The sequence below is a fragment of the Carassius gibelio genome, chromosome A11 (assembly GCF_023724105.1).
Source record: "Carassius gibelio isolate Cgi1373 ecotype wild population from Czech Republic chromosome A11, carGib1.2-hapl.c, whole genome shotgun sequence".
In the NCBI taxonomy this organism is placed as follows: Eukaryota; Metazoa; Chordata; class Actinopteri; order Cypriniformes; family Cyprinidae; genus Carassius; species Carassius gibelio.
In genome coordinates, this window is record NC_068381.1 from 18,038,611 (window position 1) to 18,064,296 (window position 25,686).

Consider the following 25,686-nt stretch of genomic DNA (forward strand, 5'->3'; position numbering starts at 1 on the left):
AACAAAACAGCTCCAGCTTTCTTCTTCACATCAAAAGAAATTAGTAATAGTGTACATTCTCATTCGTTTTACTATAGGAACAGAAAAAACACAAACAAAATAAGGGTGACCTGTCAAACAAACAAATGTTTAGTGAAGCATCTTGGACCAAAATAAAACAAACAAACACTCAGAATGCAACACAAAAACATAAAAGCAAAAACAAAATCAACACAAAATCAAACAAAGAAAAAAAAAAACACCAAGCAAAACAAAACACAGAAACGCAAAGCAAAAGTAATAATAAAAACAACAAAAAGCCAAGCAAAACAAAAATGCAAAACAAAACATAACAAAAACATGATTTTGTCTGTGCACATTTTAAAAAACATTCTTCTTAAGACTGCTTTACCCAATAATAAAAATAAAAACGTCCTCAGGCTTCAAGACTGAAGTGAACGACAGTTGTAGTCTTTGGTAAAAATTAATGAATCATGGGTCCTCCACAGGTTTTTGAAGCGATAAGACTGATTCTAATGTTTTGTTAGCAAGGCCTTTATGCTGTATGGCATGAGACAACCGTTTATGATATTACAGTAACTGTATTTCCTAGCAGTATCTGAGAATCATTAAGAAGAAATGAGAGACATTAAAAGAGGTCAGTTTGGTGAAGAAATGCTCGAGTCTACAAGTTTCTAGTAAAACCAGTCAATACCAAACACGACACACACTTGTATCACACACACATAAACACACCTGGCGAGGTGAAATGAGACTGTACAGAAGGCATCGAGAGACTTGTATGCATTTTCCTCAAAGTTATGGGACGGCTTATGTCAGTGAACTATTAAAAAAACCCAGGACGAAAGTAGAGATAAAATTACAAAATTAAGTGGGCAAATAACAGAATTAACTACATTATGAGTTGCATGATGTCAGTACACGCTCAGTTGCACTCAAGTGATAAAAGTAGCAGCTTGCAGCATAAAGCAATGGAGAAATCAAACCAGCAGGGGGTGCTAGAGAAGTCAAGGGCTCTGTGGATCATTCAACATAAAGAAGAGACTGTGACCGCTCCTCAAAGAGACAGTTAACATTTACAAAAGCACAAGTTATCATGATATACCATATATTCTTATATATTAAAAGCAGAATATGAATCATACAAAAGTTCACAGTAGCTGTTTTAATACCACCTTCTGAAAGTAAATATGGGTTTAACTAGAAGCATAATGAGTAAATATACTACACGGGGTGCGCGAAATGATCAAAGCGAACAGAAATCAAAACTAACATCGTCTGTGAATCTGACGTTTTGAAAGTTGGACATGGGAATAATCTCTGTTTCCAGCATCTGAGGTGTGCGTGGAGACCGTTTTCGTTTGTGGCAGATGTTTCTAAAGCTTTATTATGAAATGTGAAAATAAGGGCTTGACAGTGAGAATTGAAGTGAGTGAGAGAGACTGACTGTGGTCTAGACGGTGGAGTAGGCAGTAACACTGATATTTCCATAGTGCAAACTAGACAGAGCTGTTTCGTTTTGTTTGTCGCGAACTCAAAAAACGTCGGTGCAAATGTTCAGTAGGATAACATTTAAGACATAAAATGGCGAAAAAAATAAATATCAAAAACTTTTTATCAGTGTAAAAAAGTTATCAGGTTATTCTTTTAACCAAGAGTTCTGGCAAAAAAGGCCTCAGAAAAAGTCTGTCTTAGTCCTTGAAGTTTTACAAAGTTTGATTAAGTGCCTCTTCGTGCCTGTTTGGGGGGCTTTAGACGAGCGACTCCATGCTTTCGTCCGCGTCCGATTCCTCAGACATGGCCACACTGCCGTTTCTGTCCAGGGACATGGGGCTGGATCCGTTCTCTTTAGTGCTTATCAGGCTGAGCATAGCTTTGTAAAGGTACTGGTACTGTTCCTGAAACAGAGGCCGACATGAAAACATGACTTCACAATGGGGCACAGAGGAATGTTTTGAAGAAAATTGAGCTTGGAAATGGTACAACCAGACAAACAAACATGTAAATGATGCCTGCTATGCACAATGCTACAACTTTGCTGTGTAGATACGACTCTCTAGTGCCTCCTTCCAACTCCAGTCCAGTAGGTGGCAGAAATGCAGCATTATCATGATGTGTAAAAATGTGATTTAATAAAATGCACTAAAAACGCAGGAGAAAATAGATATTAAGGCCACATTTTATTCATTTGTCCCGTTCTTTTGAGTTAAAGTATGGCTATATTGTACTAATTTGTGAACAAATTGTAGTGTGGGCATGAACTGTGTTTTATTAATTAGTTGCCATGTTTTAGTTAAATCGTAGTCACACACGAATAATTTGTTCTAAATCAGAAACAAGTTGTCTTATTTACTATTGTTTCCCTTCATTTAAGTCAGATAATGTTGGCACTGTATTGATTTGTTCTTATTCGCAGAAACAAGTTTGTGGCCACATTTTATTATTTTGTTCCCTTGTTTTAAATAAATCGTGGCCAAATTGTACTGATGCATTCTAATAAATAAGTTGTGGCTATGAACTTGTGTCCACGTTTTATTAATTCGACCCTCATTTTAGTGAGAGTGTGTCCACATTTTCCTAATTCAGTCTAATTCGTGAACTAATTAAATTGTTGGAACCAATTGGTGGCCATATTTGATTAATTTGTTCCATTGTTTTAGTTTGATCTAATTTCTAATTCAGGTACAAATTAAGTAGTTGTGGAAACATAGTTTTCTTTTCCTTAGCTTTTTTTGCTTGTCGATCATTTTAATTTTGGGAAGAACAAATGCCATTTGATCCCTTAAAGTGAGAGACAATGTACTGCCCAGACATGTTCTTTATCTGTTCTGCAGAAGAAATAGGCATTTAAGGTTTAAAAGGTGAATAGATGACTCATATTTGATGTGATCTAAACCCTTAAATCTGACCTGTATTAAGCTATAGCTCTCAGTATAAACTCTTACAATGTCGGTAAAGACTCCTGGTCTCATGAGGTTGATCATCTTGGCCACCTGGTAGACCCCCGCAGCTCCTTCACTCTCCAGCTGCTGGGACAGTGTGCTGAGAGCACATAACATCCCAGCAGACACTGCGCCAAACCTGTCCACACAAAATATAGGAGAATTTATACATACGTAATATTACTCATTTTATTCTTGTAATGTGTCCTATGTCATATTGAGAGATTATTCAATTGTCTTTTGGTCAATTGTTAATTTTCTTTTTGTTTTCCAAAAAAAAATCATGCACGAAAAATATGTGCATGAAAAAATTATATATACCCAAATACTGAAAATTAAGAAGTTCTGGTTTCATTTCAATATACTGTATGTGACGTTTCTATTTCTACAGATTTTATTTTGTTCATTGCTTTTTCCGTCTCATTTTTATCTTAGTGTACATTCTCATTCGTTTTACTATAATAGGAACAGAAAAAACTAAACAAAATAAAGGTGACCTGTCAGACAAACAAATGTTTAGTGAAGCATCTTGGACAAAAATAAAACAAACAGACACTCAGAATGCAAAAAACAAAAATAAGTAAAACAAAACATAAAAACAAAGAAAGAAAGAAAAACAAACAAACAGAGCAAAACAAAAAAACAGAAACACAAAGCAAAAAATAAAAACCACAAACAAGGCAAGCAAAACAAAAAACAAAAATGCAAAGCAACACAAAACAAAGACATGATTTTGCCTGCGCACATTTCCAACGTGTTTTTCCTTCTCTCTCTGACAGCAGTGCAACGTTTCCCACCATAAACTCACTAGTTAATTCTACAAGAATAGCATTCAGTCCTATTTCTGTTGTTTGACAGCCTAAGGTGCTGTGATCCAATTAGTCCTAACGAGTATTCCTTAATATCAACTGACATCACTTTACAACAAAACGACTAACAACGGCCCCTTCATGTTTATTCATTATGGTAATGAGGCCTGCTTGCCTCATCTGATAAACATGGTGGGCTAATTTAGCTTTTCAAAATACATAATGTTACTATGGTATCACCCCTAAGAGCTGTCTTAATTAGCATCGTCTTCATTACAGCCACAGATACGCTAGTCTGTCGAACGCTCCTCCTGCAGAAGCTGTTGACAGAAGCAAGGATCTGCCTCTACTGTGGAGCTATTTCTGCGCTCGCCGTCTCCCTGGTGTTTGCCGGGGAGCTTCTTATGTCTAGGAAGAATCTGAACTGTTTGAGTTTCTACAATGGAAGGTGTTTTGGTGCCACTCTGAAAATTGAGATTGAACTCAAAGCCTCCAGTGATTCACTCGAACGAGCTGAAGATAAGCGGTGGCCAAAAAGCTGTGTTTGGGAATCTGTAAGGCTGAATTTGGCTCAATTTGCATACTTTCATTAGATACAAAAAGAAAGTATTCACGCCTCAAGTCACAAAGCATGAAAAAATGTTGTATTGTTCCAGTTTTGATGTGCTACATACTATATCAGATGCTTGATATACTGTATTAACATTGTGATGGAACCAGTGTTTCTATAAACCAGAGGCAGTTTCCACTAAATGCTGAGAATCAACAGGTTTTCTGAGCCAACTTGTAATTTTTTAAAAATAAAGGGTCATAACTCACTCATCATGCACTATAGTGGGTCCATCTCTGGTCATGGCCTCTTCTTTAATGACATTGATGAGCTCAAACGTGCTGCTGATGGGAGCATCTGGGTTTGGCCATCTTGGGCACTGAAAATGACGAACTTCTAAAACATAATCATCCTAAAAAGTAAAAGAAACAAAGAGAGAGATAATTATTTTCAATAGTTAAAAAAATATATAAATATTATTACATTACTAATACTATAATGTTATTATATTATATAAACTTGTATATAAAATACATATATAAACTATTTGTGCATATACTGTACTGTACAAACATTTGGGTCCAGTAAGATTTTTTAAAATTCGGTTCAATTAAATTCAAGTTTATTTACAATACAAATCATTACAAAGCAACTTTACAGAAAATTAAGTTTCTACAATATTTAATAGTAGCTTATAAGTGGTGACTGTCAGTTTGTGCGCGTATGAATGGATTTTTCATTTTTAGCATTTTTATTCAGCAACAATGCATTAAATTGTCCAAAAATGCCAGTAAAGACATTTACAGTATAACGTTACAAAATATTTCTATTCAAATAAATGCAGTTTTTGTAATTAAATTGATTAAAGAATCCTGAAAAAGATTTATCACAGTTTTCACAAAAATACTAAGCAGCATTGAATAGTGAATATTAAAATGTTTTATGCATAATAATGATTTCTGGAGGATTATGTGACACTGAAAAATGGTTTAATGATGCTGAAAATAATAAAAAATAGTTATCATAATAGTTCATAATAACAATACTGTTTTTTTTATGTAATTAATGCAGTCTTGGTGAGAATAAGAGAAAAAAAAACAATTCTTACCGATGGTACCCAAACTATATTATATACAATATCATATTATATTTTTCTATATAATATATATAATATTTATCTGTACATAATTACATTTATAAAACAATGTTTATAATAAAGGTTGAACATTTTGTTTTATTTAAAATTTTTAAATATTCTATAACATAATATTAAAAGAAATGTATATTTAATTATATATCAAGTCTTGTTTAAATCCAAAACATTACAAATAAGTTTACGATTATTATAAATCATATAATAATATAACTAAAACAATATAACCATATTAGATTAAATATATATATATAGAATTATATATTATATGCAGTTTGAAATGAAATCTTTCCCTCCAAAGACACAGACCTGTGTGGCCTCCAGGATGAAGTCATGAATGATGATTTGCTCCTCATTGGAGAGGCAGAGTCTGTCTTTACTGATGAGAGTGACTGTAAACGCCTCACAGTTCATGGCTTCCTCTCGACTCGGCCAATACACAAACTCATCCTCCGCCTGTGGCAACAAACGTGAGTCAACGCCGAGTAATTAAAGACTTTCAGAAAGACTGATGCTCTTACAACCCATTGTCATATTTCCCTGCACTGCCTATAACATTCACTTGAGTTTCCCTCTTTAGAGGAAACACACCACTCAAGTCAAACAGGAACTTTGCAGATGCTCTTGAATACCTACCAGGCCCTGGTTGTCTGGTAACATGACGATGATTTGAGCGTTATGGTCCCAGATCATCCTCCAGAAATCTTTAGTGGTGTGAGGCAAGGGATGCTGGGTAATGATGAACTCATTGCTCCGGTAGTAACCCTAGTCGTAGCACGTAAACGTGCCATAAACAACAGGAGCAATAAGTTATTCTTGTCTTTAGGTATTCAACAGGTAGCGTATAAATCCAACATTACAGCAAATGTTCACTCGTATGACCATAAAACTGAAGTTTTCCACAGAACACTGCATGCTAAATTCAGTACAGGTTAATGCTTAGTTGTACTGGGGGTGATGGGTACTCACCATTATATAAGATGCATTGATGTAATCAGTGCCTTTCATCCCAGGCAATGGTGCGAGACCAACACGTGCTCTTTCCGCTGAGAGGGACAAAAACAGCCAATCAGGGTGCAGAATACAAGAGCAGGTCAGTGATGTGATTTCATTAGCTCAAACTAACTGTTAGCTCAATTTTGAAAGCTGTGTTGCAGTTTGGATACTAGATTATCAGGCAAGAAGAATTGTCAGAGAAGTCCAAGGTATGTGAAAAAGATTAACAATGAGTGGCCACATTACATCAGTATGCCACAGTAAACCATAATAACTCAACAAATACACAGCAAATAAACCAGATGTGCTATTTTATTTAAATGAGGTTATGTTACTCACATGGGACGACAGAAGAGTTGCGGTTCTTCTCCTTGTTGCATTCTTTGTGAGCACTGAAGCACTCCACAAATCTTGCATTGCACTGAGTCACCAACTGAACATAAAGTAGAACTAATTACTTTTTCTTTATTTCAAAGTAGTGTGAAACATCGCAAAAGACAACGTCAATATTTTGAATTTAAAAGCAAGGAAATGTTCCTCATTGCAGTCTACCAAACCGCAGTTTAAGAACAGTCAAGGCTCAACAAAGCAAAGCAAAACAAAGCAAAACAAAGCAAAACAAAGCAAAGCAAAGCAAAACAAAGCAAAGCAAAGCAAAGCAAAGCAAAGCAAAGCAAAGCAAAGCAAAGCAAAACGCAAAACAAAACAAAACACAAAACACAAAACAAAAAGCAAAGCAAAACACAAAACATAACAAAACAATACAAAGCAAAGCAAAAAAACAAAAAAAAGCAAAGCAAAGCAAAACACAAAACAAAACCAAAACAAAGCAAAAAATCTAAACAAAACAAAACCAAAACAAAGCAAAACACAAAACAAAACAAAGCAAAACAAAGCAAAGCAAAGCAAATCAAAGCAAAGCAAAACAAAGCAAAGCAAAGCAAAGCAAAGCATGGCAAAAAATCAAAACAAAACAAAAAGCAAAGCAAAGCAAAAAAAACTAAACAAAACAAAACAAAAAGCAAAACAAAACAAAACAAAATAATCAACAAACAATCGATGTTTATATATAAACATCATTACATACTACAAATGCAACCTGGAGATTTAAGAGGAAGGAAATATGTCCTGCAGTTGTAGCCTACCAAATAAAATGTAATGTTGATTTATATTCAGGTATTGGATCCGAACCAAAAAGAACCATAAAATGTGAGAATTTCGGGCTCAATAAAATATTTTATAAACTCATGAAACTCAAGCGAGCCACATATCACACATTTTGCCCGCACAGAACCTGTCAAGCTTCGGTTGTAAGTCACAGTGTCTGAAATGATAGCGCAACAAGCGATAAAAATGAACCAGTTTGTGGTTCAAAATTCTTCTCTGCATAAATATGCATTAAAAATCAAATCTCTTCTGATATGCAGAGAATGTGTCATGCATTGTAATAAGTGCTGACAGACAGACTGCTTGTCTAAGTGACGGCGTAAGGAAAGAGATAATCCCCACCTTGAACTGCTTTTCAAGTCGTGTTTTGCCCCCTGGGCCAGGCGTCAGGATGTTGTTGACGTAACTGTGCAGCTGACTGGAGGGTACCTCTGTTTCCTTCCCAAGAATGGCTTCCATCAAGGCATCGTGGATGAAGATATACTGCTCCTAAACACACAGAGACAGACAAACAGAGAGGTAAAGAGACATCCTATATGACCTCGACAAACAGTACAGATTCAGACTGGTGGCTCACCTCCGTCTGGACCAGGTAGTTTCTCTGAGTTCGTATATGTTTGAGGAAACCCAGTACATTGACTGAGCTTTTATCCTTCAGCTGCTGCAGCATGCTGTCAATCACAATGTAAGTTCCTGTCCTGCCCACGCCAGCACTGAAGAAGACACATTAATAGCATATAAAACAGTTTGTTTATTGCTCTCTATAGCCATCTTATCAGCCAGTGTGTGTGTGTGTGTGTTTTACCTGCAGTGCACAAGCATGGGGCCCATCTCTGGAGTCTGTGCGGCAGAGGACTTCCTGACGAAGGTGAGCACAGGTAATGTGTATTCAGGGACACCCATATCCGGCCACTGAGTGTAGTGATACTGCAGAACTGTTCTTTCACTCTGACGGCTCTTAGTGTTACCCTTCTGACCCTGCAAACAAACACACACACACACAAACAGGTGAAAGTTTTACATCTACAAATGACCGTTTCAACATAAAAGAACAAAGAAGAACAACATAGACTGTTTTATAATTTAAGCCAGAACAAGACACAACACAAAACAGCAATGCTAAACAACAAAGCGAAACGAAACACAACGAAATAAAAAAAATAAAAAATAAAAAAATAAAAATAAAAACAGGGACTGGCTTTCTTAACCCTGACTTCATTCTAAACGGAAAATGCATTGCATATTCACTGAGCCTTAATATTATCTGCATTATTTAACCTATGTATTAGTTGTTGTTTTTTTACTAGAGATAATAGTCCACAAGTCACTTTGAAGTCTCCTGTTTTACTATATTTGAGGATATTTTCAGAAACCTTCACCCTGACAAGTAGAGCGAAAAGTATTTTTTTTTTCTGAAAAAAAGTACACACTGATATATGCAATTGTATCTAATGATAAAGAAACATAAAAACCCATGATCGATCCTTCTATCTTCTCATTCAAACTTGCAGTGAAGATGTGTGATAATGCTGTACAGAAGCAGAAGGTCAGCTTTCTATTTTTTATTTTATTTTATTTTACCATACATTACCATACATAAATTTTTTTATTTTCTGTAAAATAGTGGCTAGCGGCCTTGGTGTGACTCTATGAAAGAGATTTACGGAGAGAGCAGATCACTCTCACTGATGCTGTGAAGGCCAGGACCTTGCATAAGCCTCTTAAAGAGTTTTTCCTCTGGCTTTTAATGACCAAACCCTCCACAATCCTTCTCCCAGGTGAAGGAAAGCAGGTCAAACCATGTGTAATTACTGTGTGGATCTTTCTGTGAAAGATGTGCCTTTTCCAGTTTGATGAGCTGAGAACATAAATGCTTATAAAACAGTCTAAATGTGTCTCATAGTAGTCTACCAAACTGCAGTTTAAGAACAGTCAGGGCTCACCAAAACAAAACACAAACAAAGCAAAGCAAAGCAAAAATCTAAAAAAAAAAAATAAAAAAAATAAAAAAAATAAAAACACAATAAAACAAAACAAAACAAATCAGAACAAAACAAATCAAAACAAAAAAAATCACAACAAAAAACAAAACAAAGAGCAAACAATTGAAACTGTAAAGTGCTTCTTATACAGAAATTTTGATAGTTTACATATAAATTCCCAGTAAAAGGGTTGAGTTTTTAGATCTACTCGATTGACAAATTTAACAAAACATAAATTAAGAGAAGTTATTTAATAATACAGTGTCAACTAATACCTACATGTACTAAAATCTGAAAACATACAGAAAAACAGTGACATTTCTAGTTTCCATTTCCATATACTTTCCATATAAAAAAAATCAGTTAACTCCTTTTCTGCTAATGTGTTTAAAAAAATATCTAAATTAAATAAAAGCTGGCATAAGCTATTCATTGCTAAAGTCATTTCTAATACATAAATCTATATTTTATTGTATGCTTTTTCCCCCATTAAGGTTAATTTTATACAGTTTGTTGTTGGTACATTAATCCCATTCATTTTCCCGTCACTTGATTTTGATTTAAATTAACAGCAGTAGAGGAGGAGGAGTGTAAGGGGAGAAATAAAAAAGGCGCTTACCTTCCTTACTTTGGTGTTTCTGATAGAGAAGACGCGGAGTGTGTAGCACGCCATCACTTTGGTTCTCTTCACAGTCACCACAATATTACCGTATTCCTCACTGTTCTCTGTCGGCCAGTACTGGTCGCATTTTCTCTGTGAGACACACGCAGAAAGAAAACAAAAGAGGTAATATAAAACAAATGATTATTTAATGTTTCTGAAACTGTAACGGCTGTGACATGATAACTCACTCTGCCTTTCTCCACCAGGTTAGTGATCATGACTATAACGCAGGTGTTTTGTTCCCAAACCATCCGCCAGAAGTCCTCGAATGTGGACTTGAGGGGACCCTGAGCTGCAATGTAGGCCTTGGGTTTATTGTAGCCCTGTAGAGGAGAAAGATCCAGAAATATACATCACACACACAGTCAAAGTCATTATGTATACGGAATATGTGTTCTGCACACATCGCTCACATCCACATAGTTGGCATTGATGTAGTCACTGTGTTTGAAGTCTTTTCCTGCCAGAGGCCTGAGCTTCACTCGACTGTGGTCATCTGGAGGGAAAAACAAACAAGAAATGGACAGTGAGATTCATGTAATGTCTGAACTAAAGTTGGGTACAAAAGTCAGAGTCCACAGCCAAAATCTAGAATTCAGAACTAGAGTCAATGCAAATATAAAGATTTTGAAACCATATGGAAAATATTGCCTTCGTTGAAATGCAAGATGCTCTTTGTAACAGTTTTGAACAAACTCAAGTGCTGCTGTCATTAAAGCACATAGGAACAAACCTAATTCTGAGAATGTACACTGAAAAAGTTATATTGTGATATATTATTATTATTACGGTAAGTAGTATTTAAAATACTTGTATTATGTTTAAAAATGTTATATATTACTGTGCTGATTTAATATCTTTATATTCCTGCTGAATGTTTAGCAGCCTACATTCTTTAGTGTCACATGAACCTTTAGAAATCATTCTAATGTATTTATTTGCAGCTCGAAAATATTTTTTATTATCATAAAAAATTATTCTATAATACACTTTTTCAGAATTTCTTGATGAATAGGAAGTTCAGAAGAGCAGGTTTTGAATGAGAAATCTTTTGTAACATGATATATGTTTTTACTATTCAATTGGATGCATCCTTAATAAATAAAATGATGGATTTTGTTTAAGCAAAAAAGTATTAACTCAAAAAAGTAGTGTGTGTAAATGTTTAACTTTTGAACTGAAATTAGATGCTGATAATATAATTTTTATTTAAAAATGCTAAATTATAGAAACAGAAGCAAGTGGTCTCAGACTTTTGGATGTCTGTGCATTTTCTGAAGAGAGACTCACAGGCGATGATGTTGATGTATCTGTTTTTGTGCTTGTTGTCAGGATGATTGGAGTGTTCTGATGTGATCTTCATGTCTGCTGTGCAGCGCTGCACCTCCTATAACACACACACACACACACACACAAAGATGAGATATAGTGAACTTCATTTTTATTCTGTATCATACAAAAAAAAGATGTTTAAAGGGGTCGTATGATGCAATTTAAATGTTTTCTTTCTCTTTGGAGTGTTACAAGCTCTTAGTGCATAAAGAAGATCTCTACAGTTGCAAAGACTAAAGTCTCAAATCCAAAGAGATATTCTTTATCAAAGTTACGAGTCAACCACTCCCTCCTAAAACGTCTCGTTCTAACACGGCCCAACATATCTACATCACAATGTGGGAAGATTTGCATAACGCTGCCCAAATGTTCACGCAAGGAAAGAAGGCGTAACTTTGATGATCGATGTTAACGTCGCCGCCATGCCGTGGAGACACTGTGTGTTTCATGGTAAAAGTGGAACTACTTTTTCTGGCCTTCCAAAAGAGGACATGAAATCAGTGGTTAAGTTGTATTTACAACAGTGTTCCAGAACAGTTCAACCCAACCCATTCAGATGAGTGCAGCACATTTTACGGAGGACAAGGAATGTTTCCAGGAAGAGTAGCCTACAATACGATGTCTGTCTCTATAAAGTGGGCCAACTCCATCTTTGCAAGGACAGTCTGGTGCTTCTGACTCACAGTCTGTAAGTACGTTTTCATATTTAAAGAATTTGCTTCTGATGTTTTAAACGCGAGTTTTGAGCAGTGTAGAGTAGCGCTTGTTATTTTTTCACCGATCACAAATGCAGACATGGTTTTATGTTTACACAGCGCGATACACAACATGTAAAAAGACAGTATAAGTCATTATAATCAGTAATTATGTCCACACTAGATTCAACGAGTGCCTCGTTTATAATGGGTTATATTGTTTTTGTCTTGTACACAGCATCACAGTATGTTAAGGGGCGTAACATTTCCATCACATGCTTCAGGCATTCGGCCAATCATAACGCACTGGATAGCTGGCCAATCAGAACACACCTCGCTTTTCAGAGCAATGAGCTTTGCAAAAATAAATGCATTTCAGAACGGCGGGGCATAGAGAAGCGACAATAATGTACAGCATGCGGAAAATATATATTTTTTTTTTGCACCTTAAACTGCATAAACATATTGCATTACACCAAATACACAAAATAATGTTCTTTTTAGCGTAATATGACACCTTTAAGTGATGTACCGGGACATAAGAATTGGCAGTGTATGCATTAGTTGGTTGTGTGTTTGCACTGCAAAAAAATTTGTTTGAAAATCTGCCAGGGGCTGTTTTCAATAATTCTCTCATCACACACACACACACACACACACACACACACACACACACACACACACACACGCACACACACACACACACACACACACACCTGCACTTGAACTAACCTCACTAGCACTCAGAGAGACTGAAGAGCTAATACATCACAGGGTCATAAAATGATAAGACATCAAACTGATACATAAAAAGTCAACATTTATGAGAGGACAGTGCATGACTGTCAATGCTATTCATGTGTGACCTGTGATTTCGTATTTAAAATTTGAAACCCATTTAACAAAACCCATTTTATTTTCTTGCATTAAAAAACAAGTTGCAAGGGGAATTGATTGGATGATGAATTTTGGGGGTCAAGCACTCCTTTAAGAAGTCTTATAAGAAAAAGAAAGTAAATAAGCCTGTGCTCCACTACTCTTCTCAAACTCTGGTCTGTCTTCCTCTCTGGCGTTCTCCATTCACTCTTCTCTCATTTTCAGCTGAATGCCAAACTTCCCCAAGTGTCCTCTTCTTTTTTTTCCCTTCGAGTCGCTTTTCTCTCTCCCTCCCTCTTATAAAAGACTCATACCCGGGGCGCACGTAATCCCTGTGCCTGTCCAGGCCTAGCCAATTCTACTCCCTGGCTCCCATGATCGCTGCCACACCAGCCGCTGCTTTTTTCGGCCCAGGCTGCACAAAACCACTTGTCAGGGGCCTGATGGGTTCCATCCAAAAAGGGTTTTGCTCGATTGTTTTCCCTTTTTTCTGTAGTGGAGGCGAGAGAGAAGGTTTTGGAACCATAGAGGAATCCATTGAGGAGAAGCAGCACCAGAAACCCCCTTTGGAACCACTTCCCAATGTCCATCAAGACACACTCACTTTTAGAGGCACTTTCCTGCGTCAATCAAGCCACCATGGAACAAAGAGGCCAAGGGAGGCCCTCAGAGGAACCTCAGTGAACCACACACCTCCCCTTCTCTCCTCTCACTCTCTCCTCTGAAGGAAGGAAAGTAGGAGACCTACTTTGAAACTGAATTTAAAGATTTTCCTTTGCATCACAACATGGCTTGGTCTACGACATGGGCTACATTCACACACACACACACACACACACACACACACACACACACACACACACACACACACACACACACACACACACACACACACACAAACACACACACACACACACACACACACATATATATTACATACCATAACACGCTGTCATATATTAATTTCATTTAAATTTATTAAAAGTTTTTATTTTGTGATTTCTTAATTTTTATTAGTATCTAAACAAAAAACTAATTGGAATTATCTGGGCCACAGATTCATGAAATATCAGTACAATTTATGCATAAAATATAATAAAGAAGTGATTTTACAAAAAAATAAAAATAATAAAAATAAAAACATAATTCTTTTGGAATCTTTGCTCCATATAATCTCAGATTTTGAACCTTGGTAAAAAAAAACAAACAAACAAAAAAAAAAAAAACCTACCTGTGTGCCTTTAAATGTATGCATTTAGCAGAAGCTTTTATCCAAAGCAACTTACAGTACATTCAGGCTAACATTTTTAACATGTGTTCCCTGGGAATCGAACCCACAACCTTTTGTGCTGCTAACGTAATGCTCTACCACTGAGCCACTGAGATAGACCAATAGATAGAAAGATAGAAAGATAGATAGATAGATAAGCAAGCAAGCAGGTAAAATATAAATCATGTTAAATAAAATGCAATTAAAGTTAAAATTGTTTTGTGGTCCCTCCTTTCCGCTTGGTAACAGCTCGAGAATGAGAAAAAAAAAATCTGTAATGTTGGCACAGCCAAAGGTCTGGAAGATTTCTGAATCCTGATCCACAGAGGAACATAAAAGCCAGCATGTGTGTGTGTGTACATGCAGCTCTGATCATCAGGGGCTGAACATCTCAGATCATTCATTAACATTCAGCCGTGCCACTGACAGCACAAGCAGACGCTGGGGCCCAAGACTCAATGGATAACTAATTACTAGTCATCCTCGTTCAAACTGTCGTCACATTAGTATGACAGAATGTTGTTGTGGTTTTCTGGCCTCTGCAGCGCACTAACACTCACACAACAGAGGGAGTCCAAAAAACTTGGTGTAAAAAGAGATGCCAATGTTCGGATGGCCTAATTCATTCTCACACAGGCTGAGTTCAACTGGCTTGTCCTGCACAGCCACCTGCCAGAAATAACAAACCTCCGCGGAGGGATCCCGGCCCAGCTGTTCACAGACAGACACCAGAACCTGTCGACAGAACCGCTGCAGCGAGGCCAGGGGAAGCACATGAGACGAGACCTGTGTTTACAAAAGTCTGAGGGAGTTCACTGAGAGGGAAGAATTAAAGAAGGGTGACGCCTGTGAAGATCTTACCTCAAACCCTTCTGAGAAGCCGTGCTGGTTGTTGGAGTAGAGGTCTGATACATGCTTGATGAACTGTTTAACAGGGATGGCCTCCATATCATCTGAAACAGAGAGAAAAAGAAGAGATGCATTCAACTTTTTGTCGTCTTATGTTGACTTCTGCAAACCTTATCAGTGATATTTAATTTTCAGTGTTATTTAATTTGGGTATAACAAACTAACAACTACAGTATAAAATTATAAAGAATATAATTTATATTAATATTAATTATATAAAGAACATATAATTAAAAAGTAATAACTATAATGACTAAAATTGGTTACTAATGACTAATTATTTCTTCAATGATTTATTAATTTTATTAATGTAATATAATATAATATATTGCTGCTTTTAATGAAAAATACTATAAAAACAATAACATTGTGAAATATTATTAAAATGTAAAATGACTGACTTCTATTTTTTATTTCTTTTTAAGATGTAATTTATTGCTGTGATCACTACTCCAGTCTTCAGTGTCACATGATCCTTCAGAAATTATTTTCATATACTGATGGTGCTCCGGAAACCTTACTTATTACTCGTTACTTACTTACTATTATTGTTTAAAACGATTGTGATGCATTATATATATATATATATATATATATATATATATATATATATATATATATATATATATATATATATATATATATATATATATATATATATATATATATATATATATTCATGGAAAATGTAATGCATTTCTGCCAGGACCCATTATGAAGGCATTTACAAACAGCGTTTATTTGAAAAATACATCTTTTGTAACATTATACATATTTAATTTTTCATGTATTTATTTTTAGATTTTTTAAAGAAAAGACACACCTTTTGACTTTGTCTAAAAATGACTACAACTGAATACAGATAACAAACCATTTTGGCATCCATGGATGCCAGAAACTAACTGGGAAATTCAGCCAGAAATTGAAGGCCCTATTTAGCAGGAAAGCGCCCATGTTTGAAAGGACAGTGAACTCAAAGCGCCATATGAGCCGGAGCCAGTGGAGAGAGAGGCTGCTGCCCACACTAAATGGATCTTTGTAAATACCGAGGCCAGCCCTCGCCAAGCTGAAACACAGATGCCCAAATTGGATTGAGGGCACCGTGCCACCATTATTGTGAGCCGTGCCACAATGTAACAATGAAAATTGGTTCCAATTAAGTACTTATTGGAAAGCCTGAATCAATTGCTCTTGTTGCATTAAGATCTGGGTTCCACTACACAGACTAACCCGGACCTGAAACCTTCAGACCATGAAACTCACACACTGTCCACTTCTGTTCCACTACGCTCTCTGCTAATGATTTACCCAACCACAAATAAAGGCAGTGAGCTAAAGTGAGATACAGGCCAGTCAGAGGAAGCCATTTTCTTGGCTCTAACCTTAAAGGCTAATGTATATGTGTGTAAAAAGTTTGTGTGCACAAGCAGATGGGCCAGATAAACAACACTTGTTTTCTCTGGTAACCCGCGAAGACCCATAACAAACTCGACAAGACCACATTTCCTCAAACAGCTATACTGTGTCTATATTCAACAAACTCTTCAGTGTAGCGCACACTCATCAAATCCAGTTTACTGTAAATATGACATGGCCAGCCATTCCAGAAAATCATCTTATTAAAAACACAGGCACACCATTCCAAAAAAACACTGGTCTCGAAATTTCTAGGTAGATGCCATGGTGCTGGTAGCCTGGAAGTCTATTCAGGTGATTTGGGTGAGGGTTAGGACTTTGTTAGGTGGTTTCCAGGGTGTTGCTAGTCAGACAGTTGCCATGGTGTTATATGTGGTTGTTAGGATATTGTTAGGTGGTTGCCAGGGTGTTGCAAGTGAGACTGTTGCCTGGGTGTCGTGGGTGGTTGTTAGGATATTGTTAGGTGGTTTCCAGGGTGTTGCTAGCCAGACAGTTGCCTTGGTGTTATATGTGGTTGTTAGGATATTGTTAGGTGGTTGCCAGGGTGTTGCTAGCCAGACAGTAACATGGGTGTCATGCGTGGTTGTTAGGATATTGTTAGGTGGTTGCCAGGGTGTTGCTAGCCAGGTAGTTGCTTGGTTGTTAGGACAATGTTAGGTGGTTTCCAGGGTGTTGCTAGTGAGACTGTTGCCTTGGTGTCATGGGTGGATGTTAGGATATTGTTGGGTGGTTGCCAGGGTGTTGCTAGTCAGACAGTTGCCTTGGTGTTATATGTGGTTGTTAGGATATTGTTAGGTGATTGCCAGGGTGTTGCTAGCCAGGTAGTTGCTTGGTTGTTAGGACAATGTTAGGTGGTTGCCAGGGTGTTGCTAGTGAGACTGTTGCCTGGGTGTCGTGGGTGGTTGTTAGGATATTGTTGGGTGGTTTCCAGAGTGTTGCTAGCCAGACAGTAACATGGGTGTCATGCGTGGTTGTTAGGGTATTGTTAGGTGGTTGCCAGGGTGCTGCTAGAGTGTAGCTAAGTGGTTTTGCTAGAGGGTTGTGGGTAGTTGCAGGTTGTTGTCAGGATACTTCAAGGTGTTTTCTAGCCAGACAGTTGCTTGGGTTTTGTTGGGGTGCTGTGGATGGTTGCTAGGTCTCTGCTTTGTGGTTGCTAGGATGTTGTGGGTAGTTGCAGGTGGTTGTCAGTACATTGATATGTGGCTTCAGGATGTTGTAAGCCAGGTAGTTTCTTAGATATTGTTAGTGGTTATCAGAGCATTGCTAGGTGATTGCTAAGGCGTTAACATAGTGTTGAGGTTGGTTTCCAAAGTACTAATGGGGTGTTGAGGATGTGGTTGCTGAAGTGTTCTAAATGGTTTGAAAGAATAATGTTAAGTGTTTGCTAGGGCATTGCTAGAGTGCTGTGGGTAGCTGCTGGTGTTTGTCAGGGCATTAATAGTGCGTTGTGGGTGGGGGAAACAATGTTTTATGAGGTGTTATGGATGACTTGGTTGGAAGTTGCTGGAATATTATGAGTAGTTGCTAGGGTGTAGTGTAGTGGGAGGTCAGGACATTACTAGGTGGTGTCTAGAGCTTTGCTAGCAAACTAGTTGCTCAGATGTTGATGGTGTGTGCTACTTTGTTGCTAGGTGGTTTCTGGGGTATTGTTGGTGGTTGTCAGGCATTGCTAGGGTCTTCTGACTGGTCACTAACTGATCCAAGTGAATATTACGATGATTAGACTTGGGTACTATGGGTTTTTGCTTGTCCATTTTATTGTACACCAGGTCAAAATCATAATCAAGCTTGATCACCTAGTATAGTAAGTAGTAGGATTTTACGTATTACTTATGCCTGTAGCATGGTTTGGGAGGAAGTCTAATACTTTTCTAACTATTCTTCAGCTGCCCATGTTCCGAGACTGACAGTGCGCTGTTGCAATGATGTAATTTTCATCATCATTAGTGTCTGCTGATGTCTGTCCACACTGTCCACACAGTCTGCGTACAACAGTGCGGGCGTGACGTGAATGTTGAGACAGACCAAATCCAATCGGTGGTACTGAGCATGTGTAGAACTCATCTGTCCACACTCATCCGCAGTTGAGTATGTGCAGACATGATTGTGTTCGAGATGGAGTGGAATGCAGAAAAATAAGTACACCCTGGCCTTTTGGGCTAGGAGTTTCAAACAGTATTAGTGAAAGCAACACACACACACACACACATTTTCCTCCCTGTTTTCCAGAAACTGAAAACTTGATTGGAGCCTCTTCATGTCAAAATCAATAAAGCAATGGATTTTTAGATTCTGCACTAATCGCACATAAAAACTGTCTATAAAGAGTGTAGAATTAGAGTCTATTCCACACAAACACACGCTGAGACAACAGCTTTGTTCAGTCTTGGCACTAAAAACCTTATGTAATCCAACTATTTACCCATAATTCAAAGTAAGCAAGAAAAACACATGCATATAATGTTTTGCAACACTTTATCGACATTAGATCATATCAAGGCACCCGTTATCAATGACTTCTTCCGCACCTGACACTGGATCAGAGTGGAGTGTGTCTTTAGGTCAAATGTAAGTGTCTCACTAATCTGATATCTGTAAAAAAATGCACACCTAGGATGGGGATGACTGGGATGCTCTCATTGGGCACAACTTTGGGCGAATTACTGTCCTCGACGTAGAAATGAGCCGTTTGGAAACACCTCCTGCGGAAAAGAGAGACAAGGAGAGACAGTCAAGTGACGTAATAACCATTCAGAACTTCTCTAAAGTTTCCATGAGGTGTGGTTTAGGTAAAAATCCCGACCAGAGTAAACAGACATGCCCTTGGGTACATATGACAGGATCAAGATGAACTTTGAACTCTCCTTTCAAAGAGCAAATCAAACACTCCAAACAGAGATTCCAGCCTTACACTTCACACACTCCGTGTGAGTGTCAACACACTTGAATAAAATGTGTTTACAAACCTGTACGAGTTTCTTCTGTGTAATGCATATAAAGCACTGTCCAAACTGTTTTTTTTTATTCATATTTTTTTTTCTCATCCCCTTTTGTAGAGAAAGAACAACTTGAACATTCTGCTGAACTTCTCCTTTTGAGTTCCACATGAGAAAGTAAGTGAATGATAAGAGGATGTTTTAATTTTTAGGTGAATTACTTCTCATATTTAGATCCACATATTTAAAGTCACAGCTATTGTTTTTAAACACAGCTATTGTTTTTTTTAAAAAACGAATTATACATACTTCAGAATAAACCATATAACATTTTTTTAAATAAATAAATAATAATTACGTTTTATCTGAAAGTATAATAATTAATCATTTTAATAATCATTTCATATTTAACAATTCTTTAATTATTATTATTTTCATAATTATAATTCACTAAATCATCATTAATCATCAAAAACTGCCCTCTAAAGCAGTTTTTGTGAGATTTAGCAATATTTTCTACAAATTATATTATGAAAAATATAAACCTGTAGACGTCTTACTCCTGTAATCCATGTGGAACATTTTCTACCGGTGTATTTTCTAACAAAAACAGTCTGTATGAAGTCCATTTAAAACATAACACAGCAAATTAGGAGGTAAACAAAGAACCCCAGACTGTCAGGGTGAATTATTGCCAGTTGTTTGCAGTATGACAGCTGTAAACGGGTTTTACCTCTTTCTATCACTTCGCAAGAGAAGCGATAAGGAGGTAAGAAACAGAATCCATATCCAGTAAAAAGAAACACACACAAAGAGAAAGAAAGACAGCAAGAGGTTAAAAGGTTGTTCTAAAGTTACAAAAACTTGAAGTTTTGGACATGAACCAAACAAGCCAGTGGGAGTCTTGTCTGTCCTACCTGTACTTGATGCACAGCAGAGAACATAAGCTGTTCATCCCTGCAAAGAACGAGGGATTGTAGGAGAGGTGGGGGACTGTAGGCTCCGCATGCTGCCGGCGAGCAAACAGAGCAGCGAGAGAGAGAGAGAGAGAGAGAGAGAGAGAGAGAGAGAGAGAGGGGGGGCTGGTCCTGATGTATCACATGGACAGGGCTTTACACAAGCGCTAGAGCTGCTTGGGACAGACATCAATAATTCACTGATCCCAGATCAGTCCAGAAATGGTTTGATAAACCAAAGACACTTGCTGCCTTTCCCTCTGGACACACACTTTTTTTAACTCCTCTTTCTGTCCAAGAGAATGCAGAATGCCACCAAAACATACAAAAAACCAACTGTCAGTAAAGAGGAAGCACGTATTAAAGTTGGACTAAATTTCTGTCATTGACTTGAATTGGTCAATTTGTGAAGTCAATTGTGGTGCTTTTAAACTATGAAGAAAAAAAAGTCAAACCTCGTGCACTATATAATTAAAGTCTTCTGAAGCCTGAAAAAAAAAGAAAGAAACCTAAATAGTAATTAGTTAATAAAAGTAAATAAGTAAATAATACTAAAGTGATACTGCATCGCACAGTAACTTTTATGAACTAATTACTATTTAGGTTTCATTTTCTTTTATTTCAGTTTTAGCTGTTTTATTTAAATGCTTTAATTTGCAGTTACAAAACAATTGAATACGCTTTTTTTCAGTTAGTTGACAACATTTCTAACGTCCATTTAAGATTTTCATCTGCTATTTATATTTCATTCCAGCTTTACTTCAATTAACAGACATGTTTTCCATCATTTTAGTCAATGATAACAACCCTGGTACGATGAACAGAGCAATATTTGATATATTTACTGGAAATCCCACCCTTTGCTATTAGATATCACCTCTCTTAGTGCTCTTTATAAGTCACATGTTGCATTTGAATATGTAAACATGAATGAGATCTGAATGGCATTAGGGAAGTATTTTACAGAATAACAGCCTGTTCCTCACAGAAACCTATTGTATGGCTTCACAAGACTTATTGATTTTATTTATGGAGCTTTATGATGCTTTTTGCCCTTTTTGGAGCTTGGCATCCGTAGACACTACAGAAAAGAGCAGCACGGACATTCAGTTCAAGCTTTGTGTATTCCAGTATATTAAGAAATGCATGTTTGGAACAACATGAAACGTAACAGACATTTTTTTCCCCCTCCGTTCCTTAATCCCAGCCTGAATTACAATGCAAAAACAACTCTCCAGTGTAAATAATCTTTAGTTAAAATCCAGGCGTAAGAGTGTCAGAGAAAGCCTCCCTGCAGGCTCAACAGGTCGGATCTGTAGGACAAAAGCAGAGCCGGTGTGGTCAGGAAATGCTTTAGGTCATTATCATATAGATAATAGTCACTCAGCTTTAACCAGTCCAACTGGACATTGTGCCAGAGGCTTCTATTCAGCTTCAAATGAACAACTGCATTGTCTGACACAGTCATTTCTATCATTCAATAGATCTGAAGAGAAGGTATAAAGCGTTTCGGTATGGTATGTGTACATACTTTATCATACTTTAGCTTTGACGAACTCTAGGCAGCAACTCCATGTAGGCTCACAAATAAAAGTGCGTGGCAAACTCAGCACACATCGTATGCATCAACACAACTACACAGAACACATATTGTTTTTTAGTTCCTTTGTGATTAACAACATTTTGGCAGTGAATAATAAATATAGCATTAACATATTTATCTTCAAATGTTTCTTAACCCATCAGCAAATAGTTTGTTCTTGTTTTACACATAAAAACTATTTAGTGACAAAACGAGAAGAAGCTATTTGCTAGCGGGTGAAGAAAAATAGAATTTAAGAAATAACGTACAATTTTGTTTTGAATAAATATATTTTGTTTTAAGGATTTATTTTTTTAAAGAGAAAAGGCCAGAAGCAGTCATTGAGAAATTGCTTTTCAAGTGTAAATGATTATTTGACTTTCCCAGATATCGCCACAGGAAGTGTCACATCCTGGTTAATGTTTCCAGGTGGACTTCAGACACACACACACACACACACACACAGAGCTCAATTTGATATGCTAAGTCAGTCTAAACATTAAAAAACATTTATTTATGATCCTAACTGTACATATTTTCCATCCAATGTTATTTTAGTATATTTTATATATTATTTCTACACTATTTATATACTATTACTAAATACTACTTTAGTATGTATTAGTATTTTGAAATGGCTTTTATTTTCATATTTTCCTTTTTTTTATTTCAAAGTTATTTTTAATTGAAAATTGTAGTATTTATTTGTGTGCTTTTTGTAATTTAGTTTCTGTTAATAATAATAAGCCTCCATTTAGCTTTATTTCATTTAGTTTTAGTAATACTTTGTTTTGTTTCAGCTTTAATTGAATTTTGTTTTGTCTATCATGTCTATTCAATGAATTTTGACAATAACAATTATATCTTAAATAATTATAATTATATTTGATTATTCTCATTAAATGTTGATATTATAATTAATTCTCAGACTGTAATTCAATTAAATGTTTTCTTTATTAAATAATAATAATAATAATAATAATAATAGTTTAATTGTTGTCAGCTCTAGTTTCCACATGCACATGTAAAAATATATGTGGGAAGATATTTTCACTTGTATGCTTTTGCGAACACACACACACACACACACACACACACACACACACACACACACACACAAACGCACACTCACACACACACACACTCCAACAATCATTAGAGAAGTTTATAAGAGTGTGTGATCATATTAATGGCTGAATGTTACCCAGCTTATTTAATTTCTTAGCATTTAACTAGAAATCAAATAATAGTGTATGTCTTTTTTTCGGCTGTACATTAACTATTTACCATGACTATGAGTTCAGTGACAGATGTATGTTCTCTCTGGAGAGGTTTTGTTTCTGGTGTTTGTGTGGATGTGTGTACTATCAAGCAGTAAAGGATTTGGCGGCGGTTACACATCTCCAAATATTTCACAACCCCCTGCTACTGCATGGCCCTTGAGCTCCAGAGGAGGGAGCAGATGGCCGGTTTTGGCCCAGGGCGGACAGCCCAGATCGAGGGAGACAGTCCTGGCACAGGTCTACTCCAGAGCTGTTTGCTAAACTGAGACATTGAGAACATTGAGAACGGAGAACATATCCAGGCATTTGAGTCCAAACGGACAAATACAAACACACGTTTACCAACCTATTCAGGGAACACACAATATAATAAATTAAGGGAAGGGTACAGCCTCTATCTATCCTACTTACCGTCACAAGAGACACTTCACACATGCTCCACACACACACACTCCTAACTGCTTTTCACGCCAGCCCTCGGGGCCCAGGGGACGCCAGGGGCCCCAGAGTGACCCAAACACACACAGAGCTACACCAGCATACACACGACAGCCAAACTCGAACGCAGTAAATCACATAAAGTGTTTAAGAGCATCACATCATCCGTCTGTGTTACTCCTCATGATTCAATCAGAGAATCAGTGGTGTTTCTATCTCTCAGTCAGTTTGTCAGAGGTGAACAGAGTCAGGAGGCAGTGAGTGTGGATGAGTGCCTCACCTCCAGTAAACGAGGACGGCCAGCAGCAGAACGAGGCAGAGGAAGGTGAGCGCCGACACAGTCACCAGAGGAATGATCCACTCCATCCGGGCCGAAGCAGGCACAGGGTGCATGCTGGAGACTACTGCACGCTCTGAAACACACACCTTACTGTCAGCACACCCTACACATAGAAAACTATTCATAATAATAATAATAATAATAATGAGCATGATTATTTTTTATAATAATACAATTGCAATCATTTCATAAAATGAGATAATATTCAATTGAATTAGATAAAATCAATAAACATTTATTTAACACAATAGTTACTCAAAATTCAAAATGATGTTTATAAAATATTATAAAACAATTTAAATGCAGAAAGAACTTTCATCAATAATACCGACATCAGCGTTAATTATTTTTATCATTGATAATACCCATTACCTATTATTAGTAAGAGCAACATTTTTTTACTATTATTATTGGTAACAATTTAGTATAGGGTCCAATTCACACTAATAACTAGTTGCTTATTAGCATGTCTATTATTAACATATTGGCTGTTTATTAGTGCTTATAAAGTACACATAATGCATGACATACATAATCCTACCCAATACATTTAACTTAACAACTACCTTATAAACTATTAATAAGCAGCAAATAAGGAGTTAATTGAGGCAAAAGTCATAGTTAATGGTTAGTTAATAGTGAGAATTGGACCCTAAAAAAAGTGTGACCTTATTATTTATTGACTTGAAATAATTGAATAATAAATGACATTATAAAATTATTCAAAATATATTATTTCATTTAGATTAAGAAATTGCTAAACTTCAATAAACATTTATTTGACACAATATTTACTCAAAACGTTTATATGTTTACAAAACAGTCAAAATAAATGCAATAATAACAACAATATTAATAATAATAATAATAATAATAATAATAATATAAAAAATAATAATATCAACATTATTATTATTATTATTATTATTATTATCAACAACAATACTGATAATAATAATGCAATTGGAATAATAAATAAATAAATAAATAAAAGTAAGTTTAATTGCCAAAGTTCAAATGAGTATAAAACATTTCAAATAAATGCAAATATAATTAAATAAATTATAATAATATCCAAAATTTTTATTATTAACACAGTTGCTGTAATTTAATAATAACAAATTGTGAAATTATTCAAAATGATTCAGCATATAACAATACTGGATTTAATTAAAACATTTTTTTGCTGAAATAGTCATTTATTATTTAAATACATGCAAAAATACTTTACAATTATTGTCATATATAGTTCTGGTTATCATTATTTTGCCAAGTAAGGTTTCTAGATGAATTTGTTTTGCTTGCCTTAGAACATTCCAGTGAAAAATGAGTCCTGATCCTGACAATGAAATACCTTTTACTTTCAGAAAGAAATGCTGGGTTTATAGCA

At 36.2% G+C, this 25,686-nt stretch overlaps 1 protein-coding gene across 2 annotated transcripts in view; it reads right to left on the reverse strand.

The window, feature by feature from the left end:
- LOC128022571 (receptor-type tyrosine-protein phosphatase gamma) overlaps positions 1-25,686 on the reverse strand; it is a 220,778-nt gene that overhangs the window by 807 nt on the left and 194,285 nt on the right. Inside the window, exons 13-29 of one of the 2 annotated variants that reach the window (XM_052610264.1) lie at positions 24,237-24,369; positions 19,372-19,463; positions 15,298-15,389; positions 11,554-11,650; positions 10,677-10,759; positions 10,452-10,586; positions 10,219-10,353; positions 8,423-8,595; positions 8,195-8,330; positions 7,960-8,106; positions 6,790-6,883; positions 6,424-6,500; positions 6,091-6,219; positions 5,764-5,910; positions 4,571-4,713; positions 2,946-3,081; positions 1-1,898 (exon numbers count right to left, since the gene is read on the reverse strand). The exon at positions 1-1,898 is cut by the window's left edge and continues 807 nt beyond it. In XM_052610264.1, the coding sequence (XP_052466224.1) occupies positions 1,752-1,898; positions 2,946-3,081; positions 4,571-4,713; positions 5,764-5,910; positions 6,091-6,219; positions 6,424-6,500; positions 6,790-6,883; positions 7,960-8,106; positions 8,195-8,330; positions 8,423-8,595; positions 10,219-10,353; positions 10,452-10,586; positions 10,677-10,759; positions 11,554-11,650; positions 15,298-15,389; positions 19,372-19,463; positions 24,237-24,369 (2,096 nt within the window). In that variant the 3' untranslated portion in view covers positions 1-1,751. The remainder of the gene's footprint in view (positions 1,899-2,945; positions 3,082-4,570; positions 4,714-5,763; positions 5,911-6,090; positions 6,220-6,423; positions 6,501-6,789; positions 6,884-7,959; positions 8,107-8,194; positions 8,331-8,422; positions 8,596-10,218; positions 10,354-10,451; positions 10,587-10,676; positions 10,760-11,553; positions 11,651-15,297; positions 15,390-19,371; positions 19,464-24,236; positions 24,370-25,686) is intronic. The other variant, XM_052610265.1, reaches the window with a different exon arrangement.